At 62.8% G+C, this 12309-nt stretch overlaps 2 protein-coding genes across 2 annotated transcripts; both read left to right on the forward strand.

The window, feature by feature from the left end:
• Positions 1-369: 369 nt before the first annotated feature.
• LOC118260467 (methanethiol oxidase-like) lies at positions 370-5419 on the forward strand. Its single transcript, XM_035570772.1, has 11 exons — positions 370-415; positions 2108-2220; positions 2572-2757; positions 2925-3045; positions 3245-3427; positions 3767-3945; positions 4412-4490; positions 4573-4694; positions 4795-4887; positions 5054-5172; positions 5257-5419. Exons 1-11 carry the CDS (start codon positions 409-411, stop codon positions 5417-5419), a joined length of 1365 nt encoding a protein of 454 aa, XP_035426665.1. The 5' UTR covers positions 370-408.
• A 1563-nt stretch (positions 5420-6982) lies between these two features.
• Positions 6983-12043, forward strand: RFX5 (regulatory factor X5). Its single transcript, XM_035570787.2, has 10 exons — positions 6983-7109; positions 7589-7719; positions 8339-8372; positions 8823-8905; positions 9066-9191; positions 9400-9516; positions 9971-10052; positions 10358-10556; positions 10734-10831; positions 10994-12043. The coding sequence occupies exons 2-10, from the start codon at positions 7601-7603 to the stop codon at positions 11984-11986; spliced, it is 1851 nt and encodes a 616-aa protein (XP_035426680.1). The 5' UTR covers positions 6983-7109; positions 7589-7600; the 3' UTR covers positions 11987-12043.
• Positions 12044-12309: the final 266 nt, after the last annotated feature.

Consider the following 12309-nt stretch of genomic DNA (forward strand, 5'->3'; position numbering starts at 1 on the left):
AGTCCCTAAAGGGGGCTGCAGGAAAGCTGGGGAGAGACTCTTTGTCAGGGAGTGCAGTGGGAGGATCGGGGTAACAGCTTGAAGCAGAAGAGGGCAGGTTTGGCTCAGATATCAGGAAGAAATTCTTTGCTCCAAGGGTGGTGAGGCACTGGAACAAGTTGCCCAGAGAAGCTGTGGGTGCCCCATCCCTGGGGGGGGGCAAGGCCAGGCTGAGTGGGGCTGGGGGCAGCCTGGTTTGGGGGAGGTGTCCCTGCCCATGGCGGGAGGGGGGAATATTAGATGATCTTTAAGGTCCCTTCCAACCCAAACCATTCTGATTCTGTGATCTAATTGCTGTTTGTTTCTGTTCTTCTCGATTCAGAAAGGTGTGGAGCGTGTGGCCCTGGCTTTGCCTCTCCTCTGGATGCGATGAAAGGCAAGTCCAAAATCCAGGGCTCTCAGGGAAGAGCCCTGTGCTGTCTGTGATTTAGGTGAAGATTAGAACAATGCCTTCAAAAAGGCGTTATCAGTTAACTCCATCCACCAAAGAGGCTCCCCAGCAAGCGTTGGGGAAGCAAAGAAGTGAAAGTTTTGCATCTGGCCTGTCCCGGGGCCAAACTCCAATTGCATAATGACAGCTTGGTCTCAGAACAAACCTTTTCAGGCTTCATGGTGGCTTGGGATGGGTCATAACTTGCATCAAAGTCACCCGTGGCTTCACTGTTCAAAACCAAATGGGATTTAATTTTCTCAGAGGCAACCACACCATATAGGCCCATGACACCACTGCTGGGAGCTAAATGCTCTTGGATCTCCAGGGAGTAGAGAAGGCTGGGGAGGAAGGGGGCACCCTCCCTTTTTTTTTCCAGGCACCCTCAGGAACACGGCACCATGCTCTGCTCCTGACAGCTGGCATTCTGACGGGACAGAGCCTCCTGAGACAAAAACCAGCCCCACAGGCTCACAGGCTGCTTGTTCAGGCACTTTGCCTTCTGTTTGCATTGCCAAAACACTAGTGCTCTCATGTGAAGGGACCGATGAAAGCATCATCTACTGCTATCCCTCCCTTAATCCTCCTCTCCAGTGCTTAGCAAGCACATCTTTGAAACCTTAGACAGCTCTGGAGCTTGATCCTGGTCTGTGATTCCTGTCTCTGAAACATCTTTGAACAAAGCAAACAACAGTGAAGAGCTGAGTCTTTAAAACATGCCTGGATGTTGGCAGGGCTGGATGGTGATTTGAGTTAATAGTAAATAGCATAAATCCCACTGACTCTGCTACTCTGGCAGATTCCCTTGGGATTTTTGATGCCCAGGCTCTGTCTGGTTGCTGAATAACCCTGGCACCAAAAATCTCTTCCATGTGGACGTCAAGCAGGTCAGGCTCACAGGCAGGTGATGAAAAGCTCCTTGGGATACCTGGGGAGCTGAATTAAGCTCTGCGCTCTGACTGTGTCCTGAACCCTGGCTTTTGGTTCCCTAGCAGCTGCAGGGATGGGGTCCCTGGGTGCTTGGCAGCTGCTCTTGAACCCAAGGCTGACGCAGACACTGCTGTTACAAAAGCTGATAGAGGTGTCACGTTGAAAAGGCAGCTTTTGTCTGCTTTGGATCAGCACCAGAGGTCCCAGGTCACCTCTCCCTGTTCCCACCTCCTCTTCCTCAGCATTTCTCAGACCTGTTCTTCCTCCCGCTTTGCTTTGGCAGCACTTTCTGACACACTGCAGCGCCCGTACTGCCCCTGCGGCTGCGAGGAGGCTGCGGGGTCAGGGCGCTGCTGCTGCTGGAGGCCTGGGGTCCCTGGGTGCAGCCATCCCAGCACCACGCTCGTCACACTGTGCCTGGGAGCCAGCAGACCTGCTTGGCGGCACCTTTGGGAATTGTGCCCTTGGCCTCAGCCCAGCAAGCATTTTACCTTTGTGCTTCTCGTGTATTTTCAAGGCTTCTCCTGTGATGGAGATGAGACACAGTGTGGTTTGTTTTGTGTGACTAGTGGGGTTGGCATGTCCGAGCAGGGATGTGGAGATCCCACTGCCCCACAGGGCAGCCCGATCCGGCCAGAGACTCCTGCAGGGTGTTCATTCTGCCCAGTGGTTCCTGCTGATGCTCGTGCAACATTTCTGTCTTGAAAGGGCCCCGGGAGGAGATATTATACGTGCCCTGCATCTACAGGAACACCGGCAGGAACAAACCTGACTTTCTGGCCACTGTGGATGTCAATCCCGAATCTCCAAACTATTGCCAGGTACCGAGCACCTCATCTCAGTGCTAAGCTGGTGGCAGCACACCAGCCAAGGGAAACAGCTCAGTGCATGCCCTCCCTCACATTCTCCAAAGCTGCGGGTCCAGTACTGAAGGCTGGTGCCTACCCAGCTCTTCCTAAGACTCTGAGCCTTCCTGAGCTTAGGAGATGTTTGGAAAACCCCCTTCGTGCGCCATCCTTGGGCTCCCTTGTGCACCAGCACATCCCCGCTGCAGAGTTAGGCTTGCCTGAGGCATCCTGACCCCATCCATGGCAGTCTGCAATGCTCTGAGCTCCCGGGTCCGATCCAGAGGAGTCCTGCGTCCCGGTGTGAGCAGGAATGGCCCTTTGCAGGTGATCCACCGCCTGCCTATGCCCAACGTGGGGGACGAGCTGCACCACTCCGGCTGGAACACCTGCAGCAGCTGCTTCGGGGACACCACCAAGAAGAGGAACCGCCTGATCCTCCCCAGCCTGATCTCCTCCCGCATCTATGTGGTGGATGTAGGAACTGACCCACGAGCTCCCAGGCTTTTTAAGGTACCCTGGAGGTGGTGCCATGTGCTGGCTCACCTGCTCAGCGTCTGCGGCAGGACAGTGGGGCAGCTCCCACCCGTCCGTGGTCACACCAGCCCCCTGCACCCCTGTGCAGCAGGCACCCGTCTCGCCTGCACAGGGGAGGTGACAGAGCCTGTGAACTCCCACAGGTTGTCAACCCGGAGGACGTCTTCTGGAAGTGTAACCTGGGCTATCCCCACACCTCCCACTGCCTGGGCAGTGGTGAAATCATGATCAGCACCCTGGGAGACCCGGCCGGCAATGGGAAAGGTATGGGTCTTGCCAGTGCCCCAGGAGAGGGTGCCAGGACAGGAGGAGCAGTGCTAGCATCCAGCTCTGTCCTGGAGCCTCCACCAGGCTGGTCTGCAACGCCTTGATCTGCCTATTGCTGTTTGTCTTACAGCACTCCAATGGTTAATCCAGGTGATTTCCTCACCACCAGTGCATGTTTGTTTGTTTTTTGCTTCAGGTGGCTTTATTCTGCTGGATGGAGAGACCTTTGAGATCAAGGGGAACTGGGAGAAGGGGGACAAGAGCCCCCCGATGGGTTATGACTTCTGGTACCAGCCGCGCCACAATGTCTTGATCAGCACTGAATGGGGAGTCCCGAAATGCCTGGGATATGGGTTTGACCCAAATGATCTGAAGAAAGGTGAGGAAACATCTGTTTAGGCACTCCAGGAGGGAGATGCTGAGCAGGGCTGCAATGAAGCCTCATTTCAACCCTCTTCTGTCATGAGTGAGCACTGACCATCTAACAGATAAAACAATTTGCTTTCAAAACTGATTTCATACCAGTTCCCAGAGGTCACACAGATTTTAAAAAGACTCAAAAAAGAGAGAGCCCCAAAAGCGACCATTGCTGCTGGTGCAGAGCCCACGGGGCTGCCTCTGCACTGAGGTGGGGCTGAGCCCCCCTGGGGCCGTGGCACCTCCGCCGGAGGCCCTGCGCCTCACAGCGTCCCCTCTGACCCCCTTCGCCCCCTCGCAGGGCGCTACGGATGCCGCCTCAACGTGTGGGACTGGACCACTCACACCTACATCCAGGCCATCGACGTGGGCGAGGACGCAGCGCCCCTGGAGATCCGCTTCCTCCACAACCCGGACGCTGCGGAGGGGTTCGTGGGGTGCACCATCAGCAGCGCCATCCACCGCTTCTACAGGACCAAGGTACCGCTCCCCTGGGAGGGCAAGGGGCAGCGGGAAGGGGGTGCTGGTCTACGTGGATAATCTCACCGGAGGACCTGTTCTGACTGGCAGTAGTTTATGCTGAGGTGATTTAATTCAGAGGAGGTTTATTTATACCTTTGTTGTGGATTTACAACAGCTCAAGCAATGTTACTTCTCGGTGTCTGTTGTGTGTAAAAACAAACCAGGTGAGGAGAACCTCTGCCACCAGACCAGTTAATCCAGCTGGAAGGTCGGACAGGTTTTTGGCCCCCAAAACCCTTCCTCATGCCCCAGAGCCCATCCTCGCGGTGGCTCCACAGAGCCAGAGATGAGGTTTCCTGCAGCCCACAAAGCAGCCCCATAGACGGGTGGTGGTGGATGTGCACGCAGCATCCGCCCCCGCTTGGGCCTCATCCTGCCTCTGCCCTGTGCACTGAGCCTTCGGGGGCCGTGCTCTGTCCCGCAGCGAGGAGACTGGGCAGCCGAGAAGGTGATCCAAGTCCCCAGCAAGAAGGTGGAGGGGTGGCTGCTCCCGGACATGCCAGGTGAGTGTGTCCCCATGAGCCGCGGTGCAGCCGCCTGCCCCGGGCTGCCACTGGTGTGCAACTCCGCCGTCCCCTTCCCAAGGCTTCATCACCGACATCCTCATCTCGCTGGACGACAGGTTCCTCTACTTCAGCAACTGGCTGCACGGAGACGTCCGCCAGTACGACATCTCCGACACCCGCAGGCCCAGGCTGGTGGGACAGGTAAGGCAGCACCGGCTTGCCCCGCCACTTCTGCCCCATCTTGGGGTGGGACCAGTCCTGCTTCCCCGTCTCAGCCACCCTGAGCTCCGCTCTCTCGCAGGTCTTCGTGGGTGGCAGCATCGCCAAGGGAGGGACCGTGGCCATGTGTGGGGATGAGGAGCTGCAGAGCCAGCCGGATGCCTTTGTCATCCAGGTGAGCTCAGCTTCGCGCCGTCCCATCTCCGCCCTCAGCCTCCAAGCACGCGGGGCGGCGGGGGCAAGCCCGGAGAGCAGGTCCCAGTGCTTCTGCTCCTCCAGCCCAGCCCGATGCAGGTGGAGGCGTCCCCTGGTCACCTCGTCCTCCCCTCCACCTGCTGCAGGGCAAGAGGGTGTCGGGGGGGCCCCAGATGATCCAGCTCAGTCTGGATGGGAAGCGGCTGTATGTCACCACGTCCCTCTACAGCGCCTGGGACCAGCAGTTCTACCCGCAGCTCATCAGGTGGGGGAATTTTGGTGAATTTTGGCAGCCACGGGGATGGGGGAGGCAAGAATCCCCCCTGACCCCGCTCCCACCCCTCCACAGGGACGGCTCTGTCATGCTGCAGCTCGATGTGGACACAGAGAAGGGCGGCCTGACCGTCAACCAGAACTTCCTGGTGGATTTCGGGAAGGAGCCAGGCGGGCCCTGCCTGGCGCACGAGATCCGCTACCCCGGCGGGGACTGCACCTCCGACATTTGGATTTAGCAGCCCCATGGCTGGCACGCGGCCGCCCTCCACTTGCTTCCCCTCTCATGGATGCTCTCCCCAAATCTCGGCTTTGCCAGTGGCCTGACCTCCCGCAGTGCCTTCGACGCTTAGGGCACAATGGGATGGCAAACCTGGAGATCCCACTGCTGTCCTTGTCCAAAAGCCCTCCTCCCTGCCAGCGCTACTGGAATCCCACATCCTGCATCCTGTATCCTGCACCCTGCATCCCACATTCCCTATTCTGCATCCCGCATCTCGCACCCTGCATCTCACATTCCCTATCCTGCATCTCACATCCCACAGCTGACATTCTGCACCCCCTATCTTGCATGCAGCTTCCCACACCCTGCATCCTGTATCCCACATCCCATGTCTCGCATCCTGCATCCCAAATCCTGCATCCTGCCGGCAGCCCCAGCAGCCCATTCCTGGAGCATGACGGGCACTTGCATGCTGCGCTGCTGCCCCCAGAACGCCTCAGTGCCAAAAATCCCAGGGCACAGGAGAGGATGAAGCGATCATCCCCTAAGTGCCCCATGGCTGGGCACTGGTGAAATAAAACAGATGCCTCTTCACCGCAGCTCACCTCATCTCTAATTGCTTTAATTCGCTCTGTTTTTAGGAGTGTGAGGGAGTCAGGGATGCTCCACAGGTAACCTTTCCTGAACAGTAGCAATTTTTCCAACGTGCCCATTGTGCAGCCCAGCTCAGCGCCGAAAGCGTTTTTTTCTCCCCAGAAGTTGCACCCTGCTCATGTGCCCGGAGCCAAGGGCTGCAGGGTCTCTCCTGTTGCTCCTCGGGGACTGGAGAGGTGAAGCCATGCGAGGGCTTTCACCTGGAGCCCAGCAGCTCGCCTGCTGCAGGACAGCCAGGAGGGAAACAGCATTTGCCAAAACAAAAAATTTCCAGAATTTTCCCGTGCTGAAATTTTTCTCCCATGCAGCATGGGAGATGGCCCTCGCCCGGCCAGGGGGATGGGGAGGAGGGAAGGGAGCAGCAGCTCCTTCCCCAGGGCCAGCGTGCACACCTTGCACAGTTGCTGCTGTGTGTACACGTGCTGCACACGCTGCTCACACATATGCATTGTGTGCATGCACACGCACAGTTCACACACGTTGCAAACTCGCACTACATACGTGGTGCACGCAGGCGCTTTGTGCGCACACGCATACATTGCATGTACGCATGCACTGTGCACACTGCACACCAGTGCATGCACACGCACTACCTGCATGCACACGCACCACCTGCACACGCACACACACCGCATGCACGCAGACTGCACACACACGGTGCGTGCACACGCCCCACCTGCACGCACACACCCACACTGCGCGCGTATTGCACGCGCCCGAGCTCGTTTACGCTCGTGCTTCCTCCCCCAGCCCCACCAATCAGGAGCCTGTTACTAGGCAGACTTCACCTCGCGCTGCCACTCAGGAGACCGGTCCCGCTTGTATCCGGGTAGGAAAGCCGGAACGACCAATCGCATTAAAAGCGGGCGCAGTATCCGGGCGGACCTGCCGAGCCGCAGCCAATCAGAAAAAAGCCGCCGGTGGGCGCCGCGGGCGCGGCCCGGCGGGGCGCAGCACTTTCGGTTCCTGTTGCGCGTGGGGCCGCGGCACGTGGCGGGGGCGGCCCCGGGAGCGGAGCGGAGCGGAGCGGGCCCGGCCGGAGCAGCCCCGAGGTGGGTGGGGGGTGGGGGGGGTCGGGCCGGGCGCTGCCCCCCGGTGTCCCCGTGCCCGGGGACCTGCGCTCCCCGCGTCCCCGGGGTGCTGCCCGCCAGGGGTCCCCTGGTGCGCCCTGGCCCCGGTCCCCGTGTCCCTGGCCCCTGGGGTCCCCTGACCCCGGGTGCTGCCCTCGTCGTGTCCCCTTCGCTCCCTGTCCCTGTCCCCAGTCCCCGTGTCCCTGTCCCCTGGTGTCCCCCACCCTTGGGGACCTGCGGGGCGAGGGGGGCTCCTCGTGCCCCCGGGCATCCCTGTCCCCTGCCAGGACGGGGGGGCTGGGGACAGCCGCTGCCCCTGCAGCCCCCGCCGGGACCCTTGCCCAGACGGGGCCCAGCACCTTCAGACCAGGACGGGGGGACCGAGGGTGCGGGGCGGGTGCGTGGTTCTCAAGGGGCTTCCTTCCCTCGTTGAGGTTGAGTTTCTGGTTCCCCCCCGCCAGGAGCCTGATGCCATGGCTGACAAAGAGCCGAGCGCCCAAGCTGCCAGGAAGGGAAGTTCCTCACCCAGCGGCTCCCGGGGCAGCACCACGGAGCCCAGCACGCTGCTGCAGAAGCTGCGGAGCACCATCTCGTAAGGGCCACGCTTACTTGTACCCGGGCAGCTCGTCCCGTTGATCCGACCCTTCCAACTGCGGTGCCATTTAATCAGGTTGATTAATTGGCAGCCCCAGGGACTGGATGGATGAGCGGTGCGGTGCCGTGCAGCTCCCTGCGTTAGCGCTGCAGGCGGCACGGCCCCAGGCACACGCTGCTCGGTCCCCGTGCTGCGCTGCTGGCAGTGTTTTCACCTGGTTCGGGTGGAAAAACCAACGTGGAATTTCACGGTAGCACAGACTGGTGTGGTAGGAGCACACGGGCCGTGGGTTTTTGCCCACCCTGCCCTCCCCAGGGTCAGGATGGAGCACGCAGCACCTACGGGCAGGTGCTGAGGGTCTCTGGTGGGGCTGCAGGTGCTCAGGGGGTCCCGGAGCATTGTGTACAGGCAGCCTTCGGCTCTCGGTACCGCAGTGTGCCCACCTGGGCATCGCCCTGACCCAGGCGTGGGTGCCAGGAAGGGCCTGGGGCTGGGGCTGTCCTGCTCGGGAGCTGTGCGGAAGAGCTGGGTGGGAGCAGGCGGGTTGAGGAAGGGGCTGGGGCTCTGTGGTGGCATCCTGCCCTGCCCTAACGCCTTCTGTCTCTGTCCCGTGCAGCAAATCCGTGCAGAACAAAGTCGACTCCATCCTGGTGAGTGCCTCTGTGGGATGTGGCACTGAGGGTGGGGGAATGCTGTGCCCGCCCTTCTCTGGTGGACTCCCACCCCTCGTCTGGCTGGGCTGGACCCTGGGTTCTGCCGGATCTCCCATCCCCTTGGGTCAGGATCTGGCTGCAGGGAGCAGCACCAAGAGCCCCCCGAGCGCATGGCCTGGGGGCACCCCTGCATCCCACCCAGCACAGGTCGACCCCTTCCGGTCCCCTGAGTTCTGCCCTGCTCCACACGGCTTCATTCATCCCGCTGCCTTGTGGGCAGGCTGCACCCACCCTCACAAGATGCTTGGGTTTAAACACCTCATCAGTTAGTTACTGCCAGGAAGGGTAACGAGAGCACTGCCTGCATCAGCTGCTCCCTATTTCGGATCCTTAACCTCTCTTTGTCTCCGGTCCGTCTTCCCCTCCCTGTGGACCCTTTGACCGTAGCAAGATGTCCAGAAGTTTTCAGACAACGACAAACTCTACCTCTACCTCCAGCTGCCATCCGGGCCCAGCCTGGGGGAGAAAAGGTGGGTGCTGGAGCAAGCTGGGGCAGTGTTTGGAGCTTGGCTGGGAGAGCAGGGGCTGGTGGGATGACGGTGGGAGGTGGCCGCAGCTCTGCCTTCTCCTGGCCTGCTTCTGCTGCTTTTCCGCTAATTTGGTGTTTGTCTTGTGTTCCCCGGGGAGTAGCAGTAGCCTGGACCTGAGCTCACTGAGCATGGCCGAGTACATGCACGCGTGCAACTGGATCCGGAACCACCTGGAGGAGCACACAGACACCTGCCTGCCCAAGCAGGACGTCTACGATGCCTACAAGTGAGCACGGGGACGGGCCTGGCACAAGGAGCGTCTGGCCCCGGGGCTGGGCTGGTGCAGCGGAGTCCCACGGGGGGGTTCAGAGGGCAGCGGGTACCTGGGTGTGTTTGGGATCAGCCCTGCCCAGCAGGGGAGGAGTGGACGTGTCGGGAGGGGAGTGAGGGCTCAGTGACGTTACCCTGCAGCTCTGTCTCTGCCTCTCCCTTAGGCAATACTGCGATAACCTCTGCTGCCACGCTCTGAGCACCGCCAATTTTGGGAAGATCATCCGGGAGATCTTCCCAAATATCAAAGCCAGAAGGCTGGGAGGCCGAGGACAATCAAAATATCCTTCCATGTGCCCTGCTGGCCGGGGAGGCCCTGAGAACCAGTCCCTGTGGCAGCAGCAGTCGAACTGGTGGCAAGAGCTGCTTGGTCTCCAGTTATTCCCATTTACGAGTCTGTGCACAAGATGGTATTCTGTAGCTTCTGAGAGGGTCTGGTTCCTGTTTTTTCAGCTCCTGAAGTTTCAGCTTGGTTACCCGAGGGCAGCTTGGAGCTGCCACGTCCCTTCCACGCACCCCGCTGGACTTGGAGCCGCCCGGGGCTTGCGCACGGAGCAGGGCAGCAGCGCGGGTTGGTGTGGGGCCGGACACTGCCCTGAGTCACAGACAAGCCCAGACCCTTTCGGCAGTCCCAGGCGGCGATGGCGTGAGCCCTGCAGCCGCATCCCTCCAAGTCGTAACCCGTCGCCTCTCGCGGCTGTGTTGTGTGGCTGACAGCCCTTAACCTTGCCAAACGTACTGCTACAGTGGGATCCGGAGGAAGACGGTGGTCAGCCTGCCGCCCCTGCCCAGCCTGGATCTCAAAGTTACGGAGACTGTAAGTCCTCGGGTGCCTCTGCTCGAGCTTTGCCAGCCCCGTTCTGGCAGGGGAGCAAACCCCACTCGTTAGGTCTAACGAAGGCAAGGGGCAGAGGGGTGCCCTCTGCGTTCCCATGGGCTGTGGGGCGAGTGAGGCTGGGAGGAGGTTCTGCTCTGTCCCCTGAGCCTCCTAAAAGGCGGACGAGGTACGTGCCTGCTCGTGCAGGCTTGTGACCTGCTGGGGTGTCCAGATCAGGCCCTGTGTGCACCTGGGGAGTCCTGGCCTGGGCCGGGGAGGCTCACGGCTTGTCCTGCCAGCAGCAGTCGGAGCTGACGGACCTGGTGCAGTCCTACAACAGCGAGGTGATGGAGGCGGCCTGCGCCCTGACCTGCGACTGGGCTGAGAAGATCCTCAAGCGCTCCTTCAACAACATCGTGGAGGTGGCCCAGTTCCTCATCCAGCAGCACATCATCAGCTCGCGCTCGGCCCGGGCTGACCTGGTCATGGCCATGGTGGTCTCAGGTGGGTCTGGGGGGGGGGGGGGAGGCTGGCACCCCGCAGAGCCCCCTGGGGACCCCTGAGGGGCGCGGAGGCTTCGGGAGCAGGTTGGCCCAGGGGACGGGTTTCCCCCACAGGTGTGGGGGAGCACAGAGGTGTCTGGGTGTTGTCCCCGTCTCATCCCCTGCTGTGCGTCCACAGAGAGCATGGAGAAGCTCCACCGCGATGGTCGGTCCCCGCTGGCAGCCAAGAAGAATGGCCTGGAAGCTTCAGAGAGCAGCGACAGGAGCCAGGGGCAGGTGAGAGCCTGAGCGTGCCCGTCGGGGTCCAGGAGCCCGGGGTGCCCATCTTGCCATGGGGTGCTCAGTCTCGGGATGCAGCGGGGAGGCCCTGGGAGCAGCCCAGGCCTGCACAAGGCTGCTGCCACATCCCTCTGGCTCATACCTCTTTTCTGCTTGCAGAGCAAGAAGGAGAGCAGCCCCAAGGCCTCTGTCCCACCACGGCCCGAGAAGAAGAAGCTTCCAGAGCCCCCCCGGCCGGCGAGCAGCCCCCAGGTGAACGCCCTGGTCGCCCGCCTGCCCCTGCTCCTGCCCCGCATCCAGCCCAGGGAGAGACTGGTGGCGCCCGGGGCCACGGCTGTGCGCTCCTCCCCGCCCGTGCTGGCCCCCAAGCTCACGGCCGCCCCCCTGGGGGGCACCGTCAAGGTGGCCCTGCCGCTGCCGGTGGGCACGGCGTCCCCGTCGCTGCCTCTGGGGCTGGCCCCGGGGGCGAACGGAGCAGGGGGGCTGCTGAGCCAGCAGGCGGCCGTGCCCGTCCTCAACATGCTGCTGCCCGGCGTGGGCGTCCCCGGGGCCGAGAGCCCCGCCAACCCCCGCAGCGCGGGGAGCGACAGCCCCAGCCCGCAGGACTCGCAGCGCCCCAAGGCCACCAAGCGTCCCCCGGAGCCCCCGGGGGCTGCCGCCGCCACGCCGCAGAAGCGGAAACGGGGGCGGCCACGCAAGAGGCCGGAGGAGGGAGGCGCGGGGTCCCCGGCGGAGCAGGAGCAGGAGCAGGCGCAGGGGGGCCCGGGGGACGCGGAGGAGAAGCTTGGCGGAGGGGCGGCCGCGGGGACCGGCAGCGCTGACAGCTCGCCCGGCGGTGCCGCCGCCACCGGGGGCCGGCTCGGGGCCAGCCCGGTCACCCAGGTGAGCGTCATCCAGGAGGGCAGGAGCGGCGCCCAGCTCCCCGCCGGGGCCTGCGGCCACGGGATGGAGGAGGAGGAGGAGGAAGCGCCGCCGAGCGCGGGCGAAGCCGGTCCCCCCCGGGGGGACACCGGGGCTGACGAGGGGGCCCCCCCGCCGCGCGGTGACGGACACAGGGCGGGGGCAGCCCCCGCCGACACGGCCCGGTGCGGCCCCGTGCTCCCGGGGGGCTCCCCGGGGGGGGCCGAGCTCTGCGCGCCCCCCAACACCTAGGGCCGGGGCCGGGTCCCCCCGCCCGCCTCCCCCCGCCATTAAAAGCCGTGCACAGCCGCCTGTCCGTCCGTCTGTCCGTCTGTGACCGGTACCGGGCTGCCGGGGGGGGGGGGGAGCCACGCGTGGGGCCGCGGCCAGGAGGCGGCGGCACCGGGGGGGGGGGGGGGGGGGGGCGCGGGCGGGAGCTGCCGGGGCCGTGCCTCGGATCCCGCCCAGGGACGGGGGGCGGGGCCGGGGGCGGGGGCCACATCGGGCCCCGCCCCGTCCCTCGGAGCTGGCCACGCCCCCGCCGCCGGGGGGCGCTGCCGCCGCCGGGCCGCCAG

This window comes from Cygnus atratus, chromosome 28 (assembly GCF_013377495.2).
Source record: "Cygnus atratus isolate AKBS03 ecotype Queensland, Australia chromosome 28, CAtr_DNAZoo_HiC_assembly, whole genome shotgun sequence".
NCBI lineage: Eukaryota > Metazoa > Chordata > Aves > Anseriformes > Anatidae > Cygnus > Cygnus atratus.